Below are 23,538 nucleotides of genomic sequence, written 5' to 3' on the forward strand. Positions count from 1 at the left end.
CATGTCAGTCACCCAACCGCATAGGAACCTCTTCCGCGAGAAAACAGGGATCCTTTGGACGACGTGTGCGTGACGTTGTGCGTGGCCCTTGCGCTCGAAGGTGTGTGTGCACGCGCGCGTGAGAACATGGGCAAGCTGGGCCCTAAAATCTGAGCCGAACGGGCCGTGTATTGGGCCTATGGAGCACTGATTCTGAACATGACCGGTGCCGGCCCCGTCGTCGGAGATCCCGGCTTCCAGAATTTTTTTCTTACCTAGTTTCCGACGTAAGATTCGTGCCGTCCTAGCCATCCAATCCTTAATCCAGTTCCTCCGCGCTCTCTCACTCGGCGAGCTGCACGCGCCGCCGCCGCCTCCCGCGCCAGCAAGAAGAGGGGCGGGTGGTGGGTGGCAGGGGTGGGCAGAATTTTCCAAACCTGATCTTGAAATATCCGACCTGATATTCTCTATCACTATTCCCGATACAAAGTTACAAAGTTGAGAAATCTAAATTTAATTTGAAAAATTTGGTATTCAACTCCGGCACCTAAATTTTCAATTTACCTGAACTATACTAAAAGCCATTGGTTTTTACCAGTAGATTGTAAATGTATGCGATATGTTGAAATGTGTTTTTGTTTCATCTCATGCACTATCAAAGTTATGGCATAGTATGGCAGCGGTTGGGGAATAAACATATGGGACTAAGGGTCTGTTTGGATTGAGGGTGTTAAAGTTTAACATCCTAGTTTTAACACTTTTTAACACTTTGAGATCCAAACAGATGTGTTAAAACTTAAGTGTTAAAGTTTAACACCTCCAAAAACTTTAACACCTCAAGGGGGTGTTAAAAGTTGTTAAACTTGTTAAAAGTGGTCCCCCTCTTCACTTTTTTCCACCATTACCCTCTTCTCTCTCCTCCCTCTCTCTCCACCGGCCATAAATGAGGGGGCAATAGAGTCATTTCCCATCAAAGGTGTTAAAGTTTAACACACCATCCAATGTGTTAAACTTTAACACTCTATTTGAGAGTGTTAAAATTTTAACACTTGTTAAACTTTAACATGAGGTATCCAAACAGGCCCTAAAGTTTAGCTCCAGGATCCAAATACCCCCTTAGCATGACCTAATTTAGCCTGGGTGAGTTTATTCCATGATCACACAAGATAAATTCACGTTTGGTTGCTTGGCCAGGTGGCCTGCATAAATCGGGCCTGTGCTTCGTTTGGTTGGGCTGGCTAGGCCCGATCCAGGCAACCAAATTCCGGGGCTCTACAAAAGTGGAAAATGCCAATCGCAGCTGCACGCAACACGGTGGCACGGTCCCCAACAGAGCCCAACGGTGAGTCGGGCACACGCTGCAACCGCCACCCCGCGCCGTCCACGCAATCTTTTGCTCGCTCCTCATTGGTCCGCTACACGTGTTCCTCGTCAGCCCCATCGGCCAAACCCGTTTTCCGATTTCCAAAAAAACAAGTCCGCCCTCCAGAGAATTCCACGTACTCCCCCACTGGCGCCGCGGCGGGGCCCATAAATATCCAGGCCCCACCCGTCATCCTTCCCGAGAGATCGTTATTAGCCGCGTCGGAATTTTTTGAGCCTAAAAAAAGCCGTAGCAAATCCAACTCCTCTCGGCCTCACGCCGGAAGAAACATCAGCAGGGAAGGGGGGAATTCGGGCTGAATCGATCGGAGTGAAGGGCAAGTTTTCAGCAGCCATGGCCGCTCGAGCTCGATGGCGACTCCTCGCGCTGCCGCTGGCGCTGTTCCTCGTGGCCGGCTCGGCGCGCGGCCTCGTGAAGCCGGAGGCCGCGGCCGCGCCCAAGCCCCCCGTCCCGAAGGCCATCTCGGTGAGCTCAAGCGAGAATCCCTCTCTTGCTGCGATTCGTTTGTCCTAGGGTCTGATCTGATTGGTGTGCGGATCGAATGCGATGCCGGCCGCAGGACCTGAGGGACGCGATCGTGAAGGGGCTGGGGTTCCAGGCGGAGGGGCTCAAGGTGTCCGGGTTCGACGTGCGGGATGCGCTGGTGGGGCACGCGGTATCGTACGAGTTTGACATCGAGGTCGGCAGGAAGGTCCTGCCGGTGCGCCTGCTCGAGGACGTCAAACGCTGGGACTTCGTCGACCTCCCCATCTTCCGCTCCCAGGCAGACGCCGACGACACGGCGCTCGCCGAGATCTGGCGGGCAGGGAAAGGGAGCGTCGTCGAGCCCACCCTGCCGCCATTCCAGCTCGCCGGGCCCATGGAGCTCTGGATCCAGGACGGCGACGATGTCAGGCTCGCATTACCGGTAAGCGCAGAAGTTCGTTTTGCCCCTACAAGTGTGTAAATTGTAATGCTCTTGTTCTGGTCGGTATTGAATTGTGTATCTGTGATCCTTGGTCTCTATGTGAGAGTCTAGAGATTGAAAGGTTGTGATTTGCTGATTGCTAAGGGTAAGGCCTGCTCACCCGAAGACATCAAAATTGAAATCGGGATATAGCATGAACTGGTGATTGAATAAGATAAGAACATTAAGATCAGGGAGTTAAGCTAAATGTTTTGGTTTACTACGCATGATGCAGCTAGCAGTATTAGCTTTTGAATTCCTTGCCTTAAGATTTAAAGCATATCAAAAGCTACATGCTTCCGTCGAACACTGAAGAAGGGAAATCTGTATTAGTTTACTACGTATGATGCTGGATGCTGCTGGCATCATTAGCTTTTGAATGCCTTGCCTGAAGATTGCAAAGCAGATAAATTCAAGTAAAGCTTGTTTGAAGATTTAATTATACGCAGCAAGGGGCAACTTCTGTCTTTGTGAAATATGAGATAAGAACGAATTGATGCAAAATGGTAAAGTAATTTGTAGAGTACTGTCGGGTCTCTTTTTTTGCGATGCATGCAAGCTTGTTCCTGAATCATCTGATGCGTAATGGAGCTTTCTTGCTGACTCAATTGTGGACTACCAGATTGAATTACTAGTAGAATGAGGATCATGCTTTTTTATTATTGTTTTCATTTTATTACACTCCTGAGAGTAGTGATGTTACATAAATATCACTGTAATGGTGTCGCTAGGGCCTTGGCTCTGTGTATGCTGTACTTCACTGCTTTTTCATGTGAGCAAGTATGTTTGATACATGCAAATCAGTTTTGCTAGAAATAACTTGGATAATTCTGATATCCTGATACTTGACTTAGAAATTTAAAGTACGTATTCTCTGATGTATGTATTCTCTGATGCATCTGAGGCTGGTAACTGCTACCTGGGACTCATGCAAGACCATCTATGTATTTAGCCAAGTAAATTATTCTGGTTTCTTGAGTTACTCTATGATCTATATTTATTGATATGAATTATGCAGACCTATTAGCTTAAACCTTTACCATAATAAATACTAACTTTTAATGTTTGATTTTCTCTGCAGCATGATGTGGATGCGGGAACCTTGAAGAAAGTTGTTCTGTCTGATGGTGCAGTGGTAACAGTGAAGGGTGCCAGGGCTGTGAGCCTCCGGTTGCCACTTGAACTACCGCTTCCTCTCAACCGGACCACTTACAAGGGCCGCCTCTCTAGCTTACTGTCCATTGCACAAGCCCTACGTGGTGCAGCCCGGTCTAATCAGAAGCCCCTGCTCTCTCTTCGCATCGAGGGCCCAACCTCCTTATCCTCTACTCCTTCCAAGTCTCCGAACGACAAGCTCAAGCTCAAAAGGTTGGCCCCAGGCCAAGTGGAGCTCTCCTCACGGGCAGGGACAATCCCTGCTGTCACTGAAGACGAGGATGAACCACACAATACCGCATTGTGGCCTCTCTTGTCACTGAACGGATCAGATGGTAGCCTGCAGGGATTTGAGGAGCTTTTGGCCTCGGTCCTTGGAAAGAAAGCAGGCGAGAATGGGACATTCAAGCTGGTGAAGGCGCGAGCCTCCGCGCAAACCTATGTCAAGATGGCATTCGCGGTGGAGAAGAAGCTTGTTAAGGGAGAGACGGACTGGTCCAACTTCCCGGAGTGGAAGACGAAGCCCAAGAATCTGAGAGCGCACTATGAGGTCCTTGCTCGAGTGGAGGGCAGCCAGGCGATCCCCGAGAGGATCGCGCAGGTGCAGCCTTTCCAGGCCGACGAGGCCATGTCGGAAAGTGTGCTCACTGGCAACGTCACGAGGTCGAAGATGGAGATTGTCCATCCGCCGCCGGTTTACTTCACTCTATGAAAGCCGGAAGAGCTGGAGACTGTTTTATCTCTTCAGAGCTGCACGCCGTCGAGAAAAGCTTTACAAGCGGCAAGAAGTTTATTGCCTATTGCTGCTGACTGTTAACATGAGAAGTGTCGTTGTATGTTACAGGAATACTGGCTAGCTTTGTAAAAATATCAATCAACTCGAATAACGAGCCAGACAAAAGGAGAATCTTGTACGAGTAGTTAGCAATTGTACATTTTTGAACGCAACAGTTCGTGATTCTTTAGTTTGTAGTGCCTCTCAGAACTTGAGAGTTCGTTCTGTGCATTGTCGTGCCAATTTATCCGGTTCAAGCCGAGATGTCTTCTGCACCGTGCGGATGCACACTGCTGCGGTGGATACGCCCAACCACGGGTAGAGTACGATTAACCATCACCACTGAATTTCTGAAGAGCTCGCCTCGCGCCCTCGCGGCCTCGCCAAAAAAATGCACGAAGAGGGACGCGAATATTCTCCTTCGAGCCAAAGATCCTTTCTAATCCATCATCCATGGGTGCTTGGGCCTTAAAACTTGGAAGCCTTGGACATTCGCAATCGCAAGCGCCAAGCGGGACGTGGCCCGTTTCCACACGGTTCGCCACGCCCTCGAACCCTCACCGACCGTCATGGCCCACCTGTCCGGCGTGCCCGTCCGTCCAAACTCTTTGCGCCCCCCGCTCGCCGTCTCGACTCGCTCTAGGTTTTCCCTCGGTGCACCGCAACAGCGCAGCGTCGAGGAAGCGACCGCCGCCGGCCAAGCCAACCCGCGCGCGCCGCAGCGAAGGAAGCCGCCCAGCCACCGCGCCAGCCTCGCGGCGACGACTACGGGCACGAGGACTAACGGATGGGGCGGAAGGGGCGGAAGGGGAAGGACGCGGCTGCCGCGGGCGGCGGCGGCGTGAGGGAGGCGACGCTGGTGCGCGTCTCCAAGGTGCTCGAGGACTTCCGCGCCTCCGACGCCGAGGGTTCGCACCATTCGCTTCCTCTTGCTTGGGTGTCTGTTTTTGCGCTTTGGAGTCGCGAATTGGGAGGTGCTTGAGCGTGTTTTTTAGTTGTGTCAATGCGTCGTTAAGGGGACCTCGCGCTTGGGGGTTCTAAGGTTTGGGGGAAATTTGAGCTCAGGCCTTGCCCATTTGTGCGCCATTTGGTCCTTTTGCTTTGCCTTTTTGTTTTTTCCCCGGATCGGTGCTTTGTTGTTATCTAACTCCATTAGAATAGGGCGATTCTAGATTTCTAGTCCTGTGATCCTTGTTCATTAGCGCCTTTGGATTACAACCTGCTTTGGGTGAAATATTTTCCTACTTTTGTAGTGTGACCAATTTTGCACTGCTGTTTCTAGCATGACAGCTGATCGCTTGATCCTTGTTATGGTACAAGTGAGGATTATAGTATTTCTCATCCACATTGTGTTCTATCAACATATGTTTCACAAATACAGCTACAAAGTATTTGCACCTTGTCCATCTGTGGCTAATCTGAATTCGTGTTTACACAAATCTTAAATGTTTTCTTAGGTTGACCATTGGCTAAGTGGCCTATTCTGTGTCTGTACTGTAGCTTTTCATTCATATTTTTCAGGTTGTTATCATCTGACCCCCCAAATAACTGACAAATGTTTCCCATTGAGTTGCAGCTTGCAACTTTAGTTAAGATTGTTGTGAAGTAGCTGTACGCCTCCCATGCAAATGTCTCTCCATGTTTACATCTCTGTGTGTTAGTGAGTGCACATTAAGCACAAGCAAAGGCCCCTATTGGGAAATTTATTGTTTAATAAGTTGGTAGAACTTCAAAGGTTGGTAAGGTGATAAGAATCGTCTCTTATATTGATGTCATCCTTTTCTCATGTGTTGGGCCTAACTTGAGTTTAAATACAGCCCCCCTCCATCTATATTATGTTTATGCATCCTGGATCACTGGTCTCTTCCTTGGTGATATGCTGTGGCTGTGAGATGAATGATACCTAGACAATTTTACCTTGCAGTGTACACATTTGAACCTGATATATCCAGACTAGAGCGAGGTGCAATCCATCAGATGTGTAGAAAAATGGGCATGACATCCAAAAGTTCTGGGTGAGTAAGATAACAAAAATTCGTTATGCAGAATTGTTTCAGTGAAGAGTTATAAGGAATCTATGGCTAGGCTTGGTGCATCTTACGGCTGTGTCGTCCTAATGTTACTTTTGCTACGTCATGGCTATTCTGAGTTCTATTCGTAAACTTACAGGTTTGGTGAACAGCGACGCCTCTCTGTTTATAAAAGTAAACGGAAGCAGGGGCCTGCTATGGAAGAAGGACCTAGCCACCTTAGGTTTTCTGAAGAGGCGATACATGTTTTGCAGGATTTATTTACGCATTATCCTCCTGATGATGCTGATTTACATGGGGATGCCAACCGGAATTCTAGTGGTAAGGCAGCAAACACCAAATGGAAAACAGACAGTGCCTTTTGCAGGCCAGCAATGAGCAAACCTGATATAACGAAGAAAGTTGAGATGCTTGCCTCTAAAATAAATGGATCCACACAGTTGAGGAAGGTCGTATATTTTTGCTAGATAATATTATCTTCCTTTTCTTTTTATAAATGACTGCAATTAGTAAGATGATGTTTCTTTTATTTGTCTTACGAGACATTCTTATTTATAGCTAAAAGTTCACTTGTGAACAGATCATGGAAGACAGATCAAAGCTTCCTATTTCATCCTTCAAGGATGCCATCACTTCAACTTTGGAAAATCACCAGGTATTTTTTTTGTTCGAAAGGTTTCTTACATTTCAAAGTTTTATATATTTAAATCTGCAATATTGCAAAAGCAGCAAAAGAGGTCATCCAACTTGGAATTGAGTTTTATCCTAACTTCAACATGATACATGGATTAAACTTGGTGCAGGATTCTGTCTTTTCCTCTTTTTTTCCTCTTAGGAGTGAAGGTGATATTAACACACTGTGGACATGACATATTTATGCATGGATGAAAATATCTAACATTTGCTAGACCACATCTTCAATTCATGTGATTCTTGGTTACCAAGCAAAAAAAAACAGAGGGCATTTATTCAGCAAAATGTTTGCCACTTTATTTATCATTGTTATTTTCTCCTTCATGCATTATGCACTTTACCAGCACTCCAGACAATTTCTTTAATCATCATCTGATTTCAATTTGATTCCCCTATATTTCTTACCAGGTGGTTCTTATTTCTGGAGAAACAGGCTGCGGTAAAACCACCCAGGTGCAAATTCTTTCTACACTTTGTATGTAATATGACCATGAAATAGTTATTTTATAGATTAATCTCATGTTCGTTCCTGCATTAAATTGAGATTTTTTTGTCGTGTTTTTTCTACTACTGTTTGTTAATTATATTTTGATTTATTTATGTGAGCAATTGCTATGAACCTTAGTTCATTATAGGGTAAACACCACCTGAAAGATAACCGGGCTGAGTTGGCTTGGAGGGGGGACTATTGGGAAACTTGGATTAATTCTTCTTTATTGCTTGATTGAAAGGAGATACAATCCCATCCTTGTATAGATGAGGAGACTTGACCCTTAAGAAACTAATCTCTGTAGTTAAGGAACTAACATCATCTAATCTAATCTCTATCCTAATCTTTTTATCTTGACGACGTGAGGGATAGATGGGCTGGCCCTCCGGCCACCCATAACAATAGCTTTGGTGATAATTTTGTGTCGGTTGGGGTGGGAATGATACTCACTTATTTGGCTAACTATCCATGTTTTTCTTATATAGGTTCCACAATACATCTTGGATCATATGTGGGGCAAAGGAGAATCATGTAAGATCATATGCACTCAACCACGTCGGATTTCAGCTATCTCAGGTATGTTTGACGCAAATTATGACAGATTTAGTTGAATTTGTATCTTCGGGTTGCTTGTAAGTTGTGCTTTGCTCTGTTTGCTATCCAGTTGCCGAGCGAATCTCTGCTGAAAGAGGAGAAGCTGTTGGTGATACAGTTGGATATAAGGTATTAATAAATTGTCATATTCTTCTATATGATGTATTTCTGGGTTAAGTCTATTTAGGTCCACTTTATGGTTGCTGCGAATGTCAAAAGGCGAATGAATGTTCCTCAAAGTTCTTCCAGCCTTCCAGGGTCATGTGTTTGGAAACATAGGAAGTATACCTCTTTTATGTAAATTGATCTTTTAGATCCACTTTACCTTTCTTGAATCTATGAGACTTTTTCCTGTGCCTATTGTTATGTCAAAATATTTTTCTGTCTTATGCTATTTTTTTACTGTAGATACGTTTGGAGTCAAAAGGAGGGAAGAATTCATCAGTCATGTTCTGCACAAATGGCGTTCTTTTGAGAGTACTGATAGGAAGAGGAACTAACACCTCAAAGACACGAAATCCGAAGCGGTCATTAGATGATGCAATTTTGGGAATATCACACATCATTGTGGTAATGCTTTATACTTAAATATACACAGAATTATTATGATTTTATAGATATGGTAACAATATTACTTTCATATGATTCTGGCTTACAAATTTTCAAGAGCATATAATTTGAAAAGCAATGGTAATCTGTACATTTCAAGGAAGTGTTAACTCACATATGAGCATCTAGTTTGTTAGAGAGGGAATGTTTCTTTTGCGATCAAGTGTATTGCCTGTAACATTTAGGTACTCCCTCCGTCCCAATTTATAGGTCGTTTTGCATAGTTTTAGTTATGTACCTAGATATATGCTTATGTCTAAATACATACTAAATATCATGAATGTAGAAAATTTAAAACGACCCATAATTTGAAATGGAGGAAGTACCTAGTAATTTGACATTATGGTCCCATAGGTAATTTTTTCTAATGTCAATGCTTTTGTGACTTCGGCACAGATTTGCTATTTATTTTGTTGCTGTCTTAACACCTTGTAACCTTCTCCATGTATATTATTATGAATTTGTGCCCACTTTGTTAAATTGGGGAAATTCATGCTTAAGTTTACAAGCTTGCAATGTAATCTGTCCATGATTTCTTTTCTGAAATACTTATTTTTATACTATTCACTCATCCATTGCGAATCTTCTAGATCATTGCATGCAAAACCTGATCTCTTGCACACAATGCAGCAGCAAAAGCCAAAAATAACAATTGCAAAGCCTTTTGTATTGATGTCCCCTCAAAATAAAGCTTTTTGCCCCAAGGAAGTTGAGGCGGGAAAAGTATAATAATATTAGTGAGTGTAGCGAAACGAGATCAAGTCATGGCTTGGTGTGTGGATCATTAATTTCCACACTCCTTGGAAATTTTGTGGATAATGTGTTCTATTTCTTTTATTTGATTAACATTATTGAACTGGTTTTGTATAGAATATGCAGCTACTTCATTGTCGTATGCGTTTGCTTAACATGGTCCTGGAGAAAGATTCTAGTGTTGTGGGAGTATACATTATTCTATGTTGTAAATGTTATGAACTAATAATCATTTTTACTATCTATAGGATGAAATCCATGAAAGGGATAGGTTTTCTGATTTCATGCTGACTATTCTAAGGTACCGTGATAAACTTCATTTGTTCACTATTACTAATAGTGCACATGATAATATACTAATGCCTTTCACAAAACAATTTTATGCAGAGATTTGTTGCCAGTGTATCCTCATCTTCGTTTGGTGAGCAGAATCTTTATTTGTAGTTCAGTTGTTGTTTTTCAGCCATCATACCAAAACATAAAAGATGCTTCAAACTTGTTGTAAATGCAACAGTTTGGTTGGCTGCTTAAGGGTTTGTAGACTGGAAGTTCCTGGTTTGGTAGATTAGTGTTACAACATCACTAATTCATCACATTGATGCATTGTTACACTGGTTGGTCTTATGTATTATCCAAGTAGCTTGTTAAAGTTGAACTGTTTCCCAATTAATAGGATTACCTACCACGTTTAAATCTGAGTATATTGCCAATACAAAAGCATTAATAATGTATTTAACAGGTACTCATGAGTGCAACAATCGATGCTGAGCGGTTTTCACAATACTTCAACGGATGTTCAGTCATTCAAGTCCCTGGGTTTACCTATCCTGTTAGTAAACTCTCTCAGATTGAATATCTTAAACTAAATGTCTGAAATCTTTGTTGGCAAGTTGTAACTTCTTTTTCCTCAGGTCAAAACTTACTATTTGGAGGATGTGCTTTCTATTCTGCAATCTGTGGGTGATAATCATCTTAATACTACAACCAGTGACAAAAAGCAGAGCAGCGTTTTAACTGACGATTTCAAAAGCTCAATGGATGATTCAATTAACCTGGCTTTACTCAATGATGAATTTGATCCTCTCCTTGAGCTTATTTCTGCAGAGCAGAACCCAGAAATCTACAACTATCAGCATTCAGAGACTGGTGTAACACCTTTAATGGTTTTTGCTGCTAAGGGTCAGCTTGGGGATGTTTGTATGCTTTTATCTTTTGGTGTTGATTGTTCAGCACAGGATCATGATGGAAAATCTGCATTAGATTGGGCACAGCAAGAAAAACAACAAGAGGTTTATGAAGTAATCAAGAAACATATGGAGTGCAGTACAGCAAAATCAACTGAAGATAATGAGCTGCTTAATAAGTACTTGGCAACTATTAACCCAGAGCACATTGATACTGTGCTAATAGAACGGTTGCTTGGAAAAATTTGTGTGGATTCCAATGAAGGAGCTATCTTGGTATTTCTTCCTGGGTGGGAAGATATCAATCAAACTCGGGAAAGGTTACTTGCTTCTCCATTCTTACGGGATTCATCAAGATTTCTTGTATTGTCACTTCATTCCATGATTCCGTCTTTAGAACAGAAAAAGGTCTTCAAACGTCCACCTGCAGGGGTTCGTAAAATTATTCTCTCAACCAACATTGCAGAGACTGCTGTGACAATTGATGATGTTGTGTTTGTCATAGATAGTGGGAGAATGAAAGAGAAAAGCTATGATCCATACAATAATGTGTCCACACTTCATGCTTCCTGGGTTTCAAAAGCCAATGCAAGACAACGTGAAGGGCGTGCTGGTCGTTGTCAGGCAGGAATTTGCTATCATCTTTACTCAAGGTTTAGAGCATCATCATTACCAGACTACCAAATTCCTGAAATAAAAAGAATGCCCATCGAGGAACTTTGTTTGCAGGTACAATGCTAGCTTGTATTTAATTTGTCCCTAATGTCTAGTGAAAACAATAGCATGGAATATTTCCCATATCTGCAACTAAAGTATTATTTAGTTACTGGTTGCTGTTCATTAATCCAATCTCCATCATGCAGGTCAAACTGCTTGATCCAAACTGCAGAATAGCAGACTTTCTGAAGAAAACATTGGACCCTCCAGTTCCAGAAACTGTAAGAAATGCCATTACTGTACTTCAGGATCTTGGTGCTTTAACACAAGATGAACAACTAACCGAGTTAGGAGAAAAGCTGGGTTCCCTGCCGGTCCATCCATCCACAACCAAGATGCTCCTGTTTGCTATATTAATGAACTGCCTGGATCCAGCATTGACATTGGCATGTGCAGCGGATTATAGAGATCCATTCCTCCTTCCAATGGCCCCAGATGAGAGGAAAAGAGCAGCTGCAGCGAAAGTTGAGCTTGCTTCGTTGTATGGTGGGTTCAGTGACCAGCTTGCTGTTGTGGCGGCATTCGACTGCTGGAGGCGTGCCAAAGATAGAGGCCAAGAATCTCAATTTTGTACAAAGTACTTTGTCTCTTCAAACATCATGTATATGCTATCAAACATGAGGAAACAGCTTCAGAATGAACTGTCTCAAAGAGGGTTCGTTCCTGCAGATACATCTGCCTGCAGCCTAAACTCAAAAGATCCAGGTACTAAGGTTACTGTGAAAATGGAAGATCTTAAAAATTGTATATTCTTGGATTTCCTTAATAATTTCCCATTTGGTATGTGAAGTTGTGAATTATGTACATGCTTTGTAAAACACTAAGTATTAAGTATTAAGTGGTCCATTTTGTCAGATCTCTAGGTAACTATTATGCCTAGTGACAGAGAAATATGATCTAACTTGCTTGGCCCCCCTATCATTCTAATCCTGGCTCCATTCCTGATTATGGCCCTTGAGAAGGGTGCATTCTTTCTAGGGAACTGCATTTGGGGTTGGGTGTGGTTGCGTAGAAAATGAAGTAATATTATCTGTCTAGTGCCCACATGTGGGAATATTCCCCTGTATAGTTGTAATATTATATCAGGACCGTGCCTGAAGTAAATAAAAGAACATCACAGCTATCGCAAAGATACATATGCCAAGTTAGTATATTTAGATATGGCCTCAATTTTTTGGTCCTTCAAGAGATGGGGTATTTTATTTAAAATGGGCTAAAATTCATTACATATGTCAATTAGATGTTTGGTGCATTATAGATTTTCCATCTTTTATTTTCATTATTTTGTTAATTTATATTTGTTTCAGAAGAAAGTATCTTGTACCTTCGTTTGGTAATGAAATCAAATTGTGTTTTTAGACTTTTGGAGGTTCCTTCACAAATTTTGCTTTGTGCCTTAAAATTTGAACTGCTCAACTGCATTTAACTTACTTCCAACTCTATTAGGTATCATGCGTGCTGTTCTTATGGCTGGTGCCTACCCAATGGTAGGGAGGTTGCTCCCTCCTCGCAAAAATGCTAGAAAAGCAGTTGTGGAAACAGCAAGTGGTGCCAAAGTTCGTCTACATCCACATTCGTGCAATTTTAACCTATCATTTAGTAAATCTTCTGGGAATCCACTGCTGATATACGATGAGATCACTCGAGGTGATGGTGGAATGTATATAAAAAATTGCTCAGTTGTTGGGTCACATCCTTTGCTTCTGCTCGCTACAGAAATGGTTGTTGCTCCACCTGATGATGATAGTGATGAAGAGGAAGATTCCAGCGAGGATGAAGCTGAGAAAAGCACTTTGGTACAGCACAAAGAAGAGATTATGTCTTCTCCTGATAACACTGTTTCAGTAGTTGTTGATCGGTGGCTCCGATTTGATGCTACGGCTCTGGATGTTGCTCAAATTTACTGCTTAAGAGAACGTCTAGCATCAGCTATTCTTTTCAAAGTAAGATGATCGTGCCTGGCTGATGCATCTCCTTTTGAATTTAATCATGTATATAGCTTTTCTGTTTTGTGTTTATTTTCTTCTATGTTCCTTAAAGATGACCTGCCCAGTGCCCAGCAAGTTGCCATACATTCATTACAATTAATTCTGCATGTGCAATTTCTGATAATTGGTGTGTGCATGCTTTCTTGTGTATTCAAGAAAAAATTGGTTTATGCATGAGAAAAATAATACTGATGAATCTTTAATATGCTTCTCTTCTTTCCCACTGTTCATCCTAGTTGCATGGTCTCGTTTGGATAAAGCATGTGAATGCCCTTCTCTATTAGCTTTTATATATAGCTTGATCTCTGTTTTTACTTGTGTTGTTCCTTAAACATGCCACAATGGCCCGTCAGGCACACCAGTAAATTGCCGTACAGATAATGCTGCATACGCAATTTAATTGTAGTGATAAATCTTCAATATGCTATTACCCCCCCCCCCCCAACCCCCCCGCCCCCACCCCCCGCGTTCATCCTAGTTGCATTGTGTCTTTGATTAAAGCCTGTGTACAATTTCAAACTATTCTTCATCCCTTCAAACTGTTGTGTCACGTAACTTCTATTACCTATGTTTCCCCCCTGATAAAACGTGTTGTCTACAGGTCAAATATCCTCAAGATGTTCTCCCACAAGCCCTTGGAGCGTCGATGTATGCCATCGCATGCATCCTCTCATACGATGGCTTGCCTGCTATGGTTCCATCCAATGATCTTCCAGCAAACCGAGGTTCAGGCCAGAATTCAGCGGAAGCTAGCAGCTTCTCCCAGGGAAGAAGAGCTGGTTATATTCCACCTGGTGGTTTCCTCGTGTCCTTGTTGGCTGATAAGCCACATCAGCCACCAAATTTTCAGAACTCATATAACCATCCAGGTGGTGCTTCAGTACATACTGGGCCATCTAGGGCTCCCACTGGTAGGTTTGACCAATCCCAGCGTTCTTTCCGCAATTCTGGACCTGGGAGTTCAACGCGACGGTCTTTCAAAAGGCAGCGCGACGCAGCACGGTGATCAGGGCTTGAAGGTAGTATTTTTGCTTGCCCTTCGGTTGAGCTGTGTGTACTACGTCTGAGCAAGGATGAAGAACAAGTTTAGTTAGAAAGTCACAAGATTTACTGTGTTGTTGGTTGAAAGTGAAGGGAAAGAATTATAGAGCAGAAGCTCATTCCCACCTTGATCGCAAATCTGCGGTTTTGCGGGTATGCCCTTCAGTGTACGTTGTTACTCTTCTGGTCTGCCGGTCTCCCTTGCAGCAGCATCACAGACCTCAGTTCAGATGCTCAAATGCTGACCCCAGAATGGTCGAGATCGGATTAGCTTTGATCACAGGTAGGCTCTGTGCCCTACACAGCAGGGAAATGTGCCCTGCATCTCACGTGTCTAATCCTGTGCATGCATGTACTTGTCTTCCAGAATCCAGATAGCGAGGGGGTGTTTGGATCTTGAGCTAAAGTTTAGTCCGTGTCACATCGGATATTCGAATGCTAATTAGGACTAAATATGAGCTAATTATAAGAACTCCTAGGCTAAATCATGAGATGAATCTATCAAGCCTAATTAATCCATCATTAGTGAATGTTTACTGAGCACCACATTGTCAAATCATGGACTAATTAGGCTTAATAGTTTCGTCTCGTGATTTAGACTAGGGGTTGTGAACTTTGTAATTAGTCTATGTTTAATACTTCTAATTAGTATCGAAACATTTGATGTGATGGGGCCTAAACATCCCTTAAACCAATCGAAACCAACGTGATGGGAGTGATGCGAATTTGTGTTGATGTCGTGATTGACATGGAGGCATCTTTATTCTTTTTCGAAAAAGAGAAATTGTGACGCGAGTCGTCTTGTGCTGTGATTGCCATGCAGGGCGAAGCATCCTCCTTGTGTGGAAAACTAAAAATTGTGACCGGAATGCGATGTCTAGTAGTACGAGTAGTGGCCTAGTGGGTCGGGCAGGTACCACGGAAACGGAGGCGCTACAGCCCAAATTGTGAGTGATGCACGTGTCGGGACGGGCCACGATGCCGTCATCCGGCAGTGTGGTATCGGTACGCCACATGAATCCGGCATGATCTGGCTCGGTTATCCCGTTGCACGGCTGGCCGATGACCCAGCTTTAATGCTCGTCGCTGTTGCATTAACTTCTGTGGATAGCCTGTCATTTCTGACCGTGGTGTTTTGCGTACGACACAGGTGATGATTTTCTGCGCTGTCGAGTGTGGTAGTACACTACTGCTACGATTTTTTACTCCGTTCACCGTCCGTTTCTGATTTCTTCGTTTGAGGGCATGCTAATCGTGATGTGCTTATATAAGCCTCCTAGAAAACCGCAGAATAATACGCATTTGAAGCTTCTAGAAATTTGTAATTCAAAGTTAAATGCTAGTAGCAGGACTTTCCACGATATTATGCATCGTTTTAAGGAAACAAACACTAAGAACGAATTAGGGAGAAAACTAATCAAAACCCTGGCTAGAAGTTTGAAATGTGCGTGCTGCTATTGTCCAGGACTTCCCTGTAAGAACTAGAATATGTTTGTGTTGTCATCTTTCCGAAAATGATGGGCTAGTTTGATCAGGCTTCAGAGGCTCCGCCTCCTCCTACTGACACGGTGTTAGAGGAGTCGGAGCCGGAGGAGCCATAATTTATAACTCCACCGGCTCCTCCTTTAGCTGGGAGAGGGAAGGAGAGGAGAGAGCAAAAGCCGATCCGATATTATTTTTGCTTGCGTCATTGCTCGACAACCATAATCTAATCGAAGCCTGGTGCTTTCAGTCACCGCCATTAGTCTTAACGACTCCCATGGTCCAAAAGTCTCGGTCAACTCTGAAGTGACCTCAATATGCCGCATATACTACATCGCACCATTACACTATGGACTCGTAAACTGCATAGGGACTGAAGTTCCCAATACCGCCCACACCAGGTAAAACTGCATAGTCTGATACTTCTACTTATGGCTCGTGAGTCATGACTCGTGTTAAAAAAGAACTACAATTGGCTATTGCTGCTGATGCCTGCGTATCGGCACAGCGACGGCACGGGTTTCTTTCCGGCGCAGAGGATCCCGGGGGTGCCAACGCCATCATGATGGCTTTGGTGCCGGGCCGGTACGGTGACGGAGGAGGACCGCATCAGCGCGTCCCACAAGGCCGCAACAGGGCCCGTGACGCGGGGGCTCCCGTCAGGGGCGCGACTTCACGCGTCCCACCACCGGCGCCTCCCGCACGGGTGATGTCACCCACTTGCTGCGATCTCTTGTAGCGTAGCGTGCGGGGCCGCGTTTACACTAGGACTTGGGGGTTGGGGCTAACCGACGCCTGGATTATTATGCCCCTGATTGACTTTAGTTCCTATCCTATTTAAATCACCCTAGATTAAAATTTATTAATATAGTCATTCACTGAGGGTGACCATCTATTCTGAAGTTCGGCTAGCTGTTGCGTTCGGCTGGCTGGCTGCTGGGGCAGAGAGCTGTTGCGTGCTGCAGCTGCTGCGGCAGCGAGCCGAGCAGCAGAAGCCAGCTGCAAAGCAGCCAGCCGAACGAGCTGGAAACCACCCTCGTTTGCTCAGGACGCCATGCTCGGAAAATTGCTCATACATTCGGTTTTGGAACTTTCTATCACACCGTATGCTTATACGCACGCGTTTTGAACTCGTACACGGGGTGAGGCCGTCGGATCCGGGCGGCGGCGTCGAGGCGTCATGCCGCGGCGACCGACGGGTGGCGGCCGGACGCGAGGAGCGACGGTGGTGAGGCGGTCCATGGACCACGGTGGAGAACAGGGGCCGGCGCGCGCAATGCCACGGGCGAGCACCATGCTCAGCGCGACGAGGAGGGGCGGGCTCACCCGCCTGCGCGAGAGCAGGTTGGCGCTCCGCATGTCCGCGGTGGGTGCTAGGCCGAGGCTCCGCACATCCGCGGCCTGCGGGCGGCACCCGTCCATGGCGCGAGGTCGGGACCTCTGGCGCAGGAGCCACACGGCGGGAGGGAGGCTTGCGGAGGGGGCTAGGGGGAGGAGGGGGAGCGAAGCAATAAATGAGGGGCAGAAGTATCTTCAAGGCCTTTTAATCCACCTCTTTTGAACTAGAGGATTAAAGTGTTTAGTTCACATTTTAGGTCCTATTTGATAGGGGTGTTAAGTTTAACATCCCACTTTTAACACCTTTTTATCATATTACCTCCTAAACACATGTGTTAAAAGGGATGTGTTAAAGTTTAACACCCTCCAATTTCATAAACACCTATGTGGGTGTTAAACTTGTTAAAAGTGGTCCCCCTCTCCACTTTTTCCCACCATTGCCCCCTTCTCTCTCCTCTCTTCCTCTCCGCCAGCCATAAATGAGGGGACAATAAAGTCATTTTCCACCAAAGGTGTTAAAGTTTAACACACTATTCAAACACCCCAATATGTTAAACTTTAGCACTCCATTTGAGAGTGCTAAAACTTTAACACTTGTTAAACTTTAACACGAAGTATCAAACAGACCCTTAGTCCACTTATTTAGCACTTTAGGGACTAAGAGCAACTCCAAGAGTACTCCAAAAATTCTTCCCCAAAACTATGTATTGGGAGTCTTCCAAAAAAAATTTCCCTCAAAAACATATCAATCCACAGCGGATCGCTAATAAATAGCCCCCAATATTTTAAAACAGGCCACATCATCGTATTGGGCCCATCGGAAGGGACACGCGAGCGTGCGGGAATCAGAATTGAGGGAGAAATGCGAACGCTAAAATATACGTGGTGGTAGTCTGTTTTTTAGCGTTGCAAAAAAATTGAGGAAGGTTTGGGTGGACTGTTGGAGCTCGTTTTTTCTCTTTTTTCCTAAAAAATATTGGGGTAAGATTAGCAGCCTCTTGGAGTTGCTCTAGAAGGAGCTAAAATGGGTGAACTAAACTTTACTCCAGGATAACCAGGCCCTATATAATAAGTACTAATATAATAGCAATATAACAATATCGTCAGTACAATATTGTATAAACAAGTCGATGACAGCGAGTGGCGACCGTGCTCCTGGAAGCGAGCTTGATGCAGTGGGAGCCTGCCGGGCAGCCTTCTTCCTTTCTAGTTCAGACACGCCTTTCCGTTTCAGCTACAGTACGAGGGATGCAAAAGTCATCCGAGTGAAATAGAGCCCCTCCTCACCTAAATTTTTCTTCATCCCCATCTCTCTTTCTTCTCCAACTCCGGCAAGATTCCGGCGAGGTTAGGAGTTCAGGGGTTGCCGGGGTGGGGTTGCTCACCGGCCGGGCGACGGAGGATGGCGGTTAGGGGTTCAGGGGCAGGCCGGTCCGGCGGAGGTGGCGGGCGCGGGGGCGCCACCAGCCGGGCGACAGAGGATGGCGGTTAGGCGGTGCCGGGCGGGGCGTCGATGGTGATGGCGGCGGGAGGGGCAGGAGACGGCCGCCGCGGAGCTCCGGCGGACCCTAGCCCGCCTATGCTGGAGGGGTAGGGGAGGGCCTGGACGGCGGGTGGCGGAGAGTTGGGGGAGGAAGAAGAAGAGGGTGGGGGGAGGAAGAAGAAGAGGGTGAGGAGAGGAGATAAGGGAGAGAGAGGAGGGATCTGAGCCGCCGATTTTAGATTCAATGACTCAGAAATTCGTGTGAGGAGAGTCTCTATTTTACTGAGCTATAGACACTTTTTAAAATATAAATTATATTGCTATGATGGCATTTGAGAGCGATATTTTCACACACAACTTTCATACACATAATACTAAAATATTAGCAGATAAGGTTTAGGTTAGAGACCGGAGGGACGACGCCAAGGCGAAGCTCACGCACAGCTTGCCGTCGACGTCACCATGGTCAGGCGTCACCTGTCGACGTATACAGGCCCCGGTTTTCCCTGCAACTTGCGCCGAAACACCTCAGGTCCTTGTAATTTATTACTCGAAAAGCTGATGCCTGTGAATGGGGACGCAGCAAATCCAGCAGTCCCATCCGGCGCCCCCTCTTCTTCGCCGTCGTCGTCTTCCTCGATCCACTCCTTTTCCCTTCCCCCACCCTGCTTTCCACGAAACTGCGTGCCCCCCGGACTCTTCTTCCACGATTCCATTTGACCTCTACCGCGCGCTCCTCAGCCAGTCCTCGCCCCCCTACCAGGTCGTCCGTCGACGCCCCCCCGACAATCTCTCACGTCCTTTTTTTCTCTGCCGCTACCCTACTGCCCACTTGGATCGGTCCTTTGCTTGTATGAGATTCTAGCCGCCGCCCTGTAGAAAAGAGAACCCCAATCTTTGTTGTTCCTGGCCTGACGCAGTGCCGGCGAGATCCGGTCCCGGAATCGCCAAGGCTGGGAAGAGTTGGAGTGAGATTTACGGCGACCTGCGTGCTGCGGTTACGGAGGTCACGTTATCGGGAGGTTCTTGTCGACGCGGATCTGCCTGGAGCCAGCCAAGGAGGGCGCCGAATCGGGGCGTTCGGCCGTGCGAGGCCAAAAAGCTCCCGCCTTGGCTGCCGAAACCGCGTGAGGCGATCACCACCACATGGTCGAGGTGGTCCGGCACAGGTAGGAGCTCTCGCGTCTCGTGCCTTGCCGTTGTGAGACTCGTGGGCAGCCATGGAGCCGTCGTCGTCCATCACGTTCGCGTCCTCGTCGTCGTACCTGTCCAACGGGTCCAGCCCCTGCTCCGTCGCGCTCCCGCCGCCGGGGCCGCCCCAGGCTCCCCCGTTGACCGCCGGCGACGGGTGGGGTAGTGGTGGCGCTGCTGGAGGGAGCAGCAGCAACGTGGAGGCGGTGAGCCTGAACCGGCTCAGCAAAAACCTCGAGCGGCTCCTCATCGACGAGGACCTCGACTGCAGCGACGCCGACATCGAGGTGCCCGACGGTGGGCCGCCCGTCCCCGTCCACCGCTGTATACTCGCCGTGCGGAGCCCCTTCTTCTACGACATCTTCGCCGCGCGCGGCCGCGGAGGCGCAGCGCGAGGTGATGCTGCCGCCGGTGCCAGAGGGGCGGGAGAGGGGGCTGCCAGTGGCAGGCCGCGGTACAAGATGGAGGAGCTCGTCCCCGGCGGCCGCGTGGGGCGCGAAGCCTTCCAGGCGTTCCTGGGCTATCTGTACACCGGCAAGCTCCGGCCGGCACCGCTCGATGTGGTGTCTTGTGCTGACCCCGTGTGCCCTCATGACTCGTGCCCGCCGGCCATCAGGTTCGCCGTCGAGCTCATGTATGCGGCGTGGACCTTCAAGATCCCCGAGCTCATTTCGCTGTTCCAGGTGAGATGCAATTTTTTTCTTGCTTTCCCCTTTGCTAGTAGGACCGGTCTAATTTGTGTAGGAAATGTTTCACTCTAACGTAGTATTGTAATATGACTTCTGTAGACTAGAAAGTATTGGATTCATGATTTTATTTTTGTCCAATCAGCGTATAGTATGCACAATTTTTTGCAGTAACTCAACTGCTAAATTTGTTGGCTCACCCTTTTTTAGTGGACACAACTGAACCTGTCGGCTTGAAGTCTATAAATTGGACTTGAGTTGTTAGGCTATACAGCATATGTACATCAGATTTATTGCTGTGTATATTGTCAGACTGTTGTTTGGCTTTTCTATTTCGACTTAGGAATGCATATGGTTAACATGGTCTTCCTCTGCAGCGGCGGCTTCTTAACTTTGTAGACAAGACTCTAGTGGAAGATGTCATTCCTATTCTGCAAGTTGCTTCACACTCAGAGCTGACTCAAGTGCTCGACAAATGCATTCAGAGGATTGCTAGATCAGATCTTGATGATATATCTTTGGATAAGGAGCTTTCTCCAGAAGTTGTCGAGGAGATAAAAAAGATTCGTAAAAAGTCGCAAACTGCTGATGATGACGCCTCCATTTCGGACCCTGTGCATGAGAAAAGAGTCAGAAGAATCCACAGAGCACTTGACTCTGATGATGTTGAGCTTGTGAAGTTGCTTCTTAATGAGTCTGAGATCACATTAGATGATGCCAATGCATTGCACTATGCAGCTTCTTACTGTGATTCTAAGGTTGTCTCGGAGTTGTTAGAGTTGGAGCTGGCTAACTTGAATTTGAAGAATAGCCGTGGATACACAGCACTCCACTTGGCTGCTATGAGGAGAGAACCAGCTATCATTATGTGCCTCCTTAACAAAGGGGCAACTGTATCACAACTGACAGCTGATGGCCGGAGTGCAATTGGTATTTGTCGGAGGTTAACAAGAGCAAAAGACTACAATACAAAGATGGAGCAGGGTCAAGAGTCAAACAAAGATAGGTTGTGTATAGATATTCTAGAGCGGGAGATGATGCGAAATCCTATGTCAGTGGAAGATGCTGTCACCTCGCCTTTGTTGGCCGATGATCTTCACATGAAGCTTCTCTACCTGGAAAACAGAGGTGAAGTCCACACCATGCTTTGATAAAATGGATCTTATTTGTTTGCCCCTAAAAAATTGCTCAAAATTAGAAAGACACCAGTGGGAACATATTCAAGCTACCTTGTAGTCGAATGACATGTGCCCCTACCTTTCTTCTCAAAAAGAGAAGGCAAAAGGAGAACAACCCACATATCCTTTTCTCTCTTTCTTCAATAGTGTTACATTTATTTATAGGAATAGACCATTGTAGCCACTAGCCGCATAGTCCAAATCAATCAAATTACAGATGACAGACCTGCAATGTCTGTTGCCACTTACCAGTCAACTTTGCACACTCAGCCTAGTAGTGGCCTAGTTCTAGATAACATAATGGGAAGGATTTCACACCATTGGAGATAATCATCAAATAGCACCTTAGAACTTGGGGTGGGTGATATGGTATGGTCATTACCTTTGTTTTATTTGAAGCTTTGGAGGAAGATTGTGCTTTACGTTATTGACTAAACTGTATCCCCCTGGATCATAACATGCCGTGTATCATCCCTGCAGTTGCATTGGCTATATTGTTCTTTCCTGCTGAAGCCAAAGTCGCCATGCAAATCGCGCAAGCAGACACCACAGAAGAATTTGGCGGTATTACTGCACCAGGCACTACAGCACCAAGTACTTCTGGTAAACTGAGGGAAGTCGACCTGAACGAAACGCCAGCCATACAAAACAAAAGACTCCGTTCAAGGGTGGATGCGCTGATGAAAACAGGTGAATTTTCAATCATCAAACACTCCATTTCACAGAGCTACTCCTGCACCCATCACCTGAAAATTTAGCTCGGATGCAATGCAATGCAACCACATGTTCCACATAGACCCAAGTCTGGTCATGTGCGTAAAACACAATCACAAATGAGATATGCTTGGTTAAGTTATAGGACTAAATTAGCTTAGCACGGACTCAAATAACTTAACCAAAGATCAATTGGGGTTCATCTAGTGGGTATAACACTTGATCTTAGGATAAACAACAATGTCTCAGGTCTAGTCGAGTACTGACCGAGAGAGTCAGAGAGAGAGTAGAGAGGTCTACCATTGCTCTTGGATGAAGAGCTCGCCATGAGAATACTGCTGAGGGCAACGGTGGCGATGTCAACGGCGGTGGCGTGGCGCAGGTGGCGGCGGTGCTTCCCGCCGCTACAGCACCTAGTAGATTGGGTTTCTGTTAGGCGTGCAAGTGGGGCACGGCGACGAACTTCGGCGTGCGTGCCCCCAGCCCCACCTCTCTTTATAGTGCTGCGCGACGGGGCCCGCAACCTTGAGTTGGTTGTGCGCCCCGATCAGGGTGCGAGATAGGGTCCGACTCGGTCGTTGACCGAGTCGGTGGAGATTAAACTTCTAACATTAAGAACTTAGTGCTCACTCATATCATCTGGCATTATGCAGTGGAGCTTGGCCGGCGGTACTTCCCGAACTGCTCGCAGGTGCTGGACAAGTACCTGGAGTACAAGTACCTGGAGTACGACCTGCCGGACGGGCTGGACCAGTTCTACCTCCAGAGGGGCACCCCCGACGAGCAGAAGGTGAAGAGGATGCGCTTCTGCGAGCTGAAGGAGGACGTGCGGAAGGCGTTCACCAAGGACAAGGCCGACAACAGCATGTTCTCCGGCCTGTCGTCGTCGTCGTCGTGCTCGCCGCCCCAGAAGATCGCCAAGAAGTGACCGGTTTTTGCCTTGCCGCGTATAGTTTTGTTTTGTAATCACGGTCTTGGAGCCGGGGACAGCGTATAGGGACCGATCGTTAGGCCTGTGAATGTATAGTGCTTACATGCAGTTGGTGCAAGTAGAACTATATGTATGTGAAAAAACATGCCGAGAACACCGTGCAGAAAGATGAACAGATGATCGTTAGAGGTTCTGGA

At 46.1% G+C, this 23,538-nt stretch overlaps 3 protein-coding genes across 3 annotated transcripts; all 3 read left to right on the forward strand.

Annotated features, from left to right (window-relative positions):
• The first annotated feature begins 1,567 nt into the window (after window positions 1-1,567).
• Window positions 1,568-4,464, forward strand: LOC117859146 (protein TUNICAMYCIN INDUCED 1). Its single transcript, XM_034742346.2, has 3 exons — window positions 1,568-1,828; window positions 1,923-2,270; window positions 3,391-4,464. The coding sequence occupies exons 1-3, from the start codon at window positions 1,697-1,699 to the stop codon at window positions 4,174-4,176; spliced, it is 1,266 nt and encodes a 421-aa protein (XP_034598237.1). The 5' UTR covers window positions 1,568-1,696; the 3' UTR covers window positions 4,177-4,464.
• Window positions 4,465-4,842: 378 nt separating this feature from the next.
• LOC117856021 (DExH-box ATP-dependent RNA helicase DExH6) lies at window positions 4,843-14,744 on the forward strand. Its single transcript, XM_034738422.2, has 15 exons — window positions 4,843-5,147; window positions 6,164-6,254; window positions 6,409-6,718; window positions 6,850-6,924; window positions 7,371-7,415; window positions 7,938-8,028; window positions 8,117-8,175; window positions 8,455-8,616; window positions 9,657-9,709; window positions 9,796-9,829; window positions 10,148-10,237; window positions 10,320-11,321; window positions 11,456-12,014; window positions 12,756-13,252; window positions 13,899-14,744. Exons 1-15 carry the CDS (start codon window positions 5,027-5,029, stop codon window positions 14,301-14,303), a joined length of 3,594 nt encoding a protein of 1,197 aa, XP_034594313.1. The 5' UTR covers window positions 4,843-5,026; the 3' UTR covers window positions 14,304-14,744.
• Window positions 14,745-19,220: 4,476 nt separating this feature from the next.
• Window positions 19,221-23,538, forward strand: LOC117857152 (BTB/POZ domain and ankyrin repeat-containing protein NPR2). The gene is made up of 4 exons (XM_034739660.2): window positions 19,221-20,515; window positions 20,896-21,646; window positions 22,177-22,386; window positions 23,064-23,538. Exons 1-4 carry the CDS (start codon window positions 19,862-19,864, stop codon window positions 23,336-23,338), a joined length of 1,890 nt encoding a protein of 629 aa, XP_034595551.1. The 5' UTR covers window positions 19,221-19,861; the 3' UTR covers window positions 23,339-23,538.

The sequence above is a fragment of the Setaria viridis genome, chromosome 5 (assembly GCF_005286985.2).
Source record: "Setaria viridis chromosome 5, Setaria_viridis_v4.0, whole genome shotgun sequence".
Lineage (NCBI taxonomy): Eukaryota > Viridiplantae > Streptophyta > Magnoliopsida > Poales > Poaceae > Setaria > Setaria viridis.

Bases quoted from the DNA above. Each gene is read 5' to 3' on its own strand.
- LOC117857152 (XM_034739660.2), top strand. From the start codon at position 19,862: ATGGAGCCGTCGTCGTCCATCACGTTCGCGTCCTCGTCGTCGTACCTG. The intron at 20,516-20,895 runs GTGAGATGCAAT...CTTCCTCTGCAG, and splicing joins AGCTCATTTCGCTGTTCCAG to CGGCGGCTTCTTAACTTTGT. The intron at 22,387-23,063 runs GTGAATTTTCAA...GGCATTATGCAG, and splicing joins GGATGCGCTGATGAAAACAG to TGGAGCTTGGCCGGCGGTAC.
- LOC117856021 (XM_034738422.2), top strand. From the start codon at position 5,027: ATGGGGCGGAAGGGGCGGAAGGGGAAGGACGCGGCTGCCGCGGGCGGC. The intron at 10,238-10,319 runs GTTAGTAAACTC...CTTTTTCCTCAG, and splicing joins TCCCTGGGTTTACCTATCCT to GTCAAAACTTACTATTTGGA. The intron at 12,015-12,755 runs GTACTAAGGTTA...CAACTCTATTAG, and splicing joins CCTAAACTCAAAAGATCCAG to GTATCATGCGTGCTGTTCTT.
- LOC117859146 (XM_034742346.2), top strand. From the start codon at position 1,697: ATGGCCGCTCGAGCTCGATGGCGACTCCTCGCGCTGCCGCTGGCGCTG. The intron at 1,829-1,922 runs GTGAGCTCAAGC...TGCCGGCCGCAG, and splicing joins CCGTCCCGAAGGCCATCTCG to GACCTGAGGGACGCGATCGT. The intron at 2,271-3,390 runs GTAAGCGCAGAA...TTTTCTCTGCAG, and splicing joins ATGTCAGGCTCGCATTACCG to CATGATGTGGATGCGGGAAC.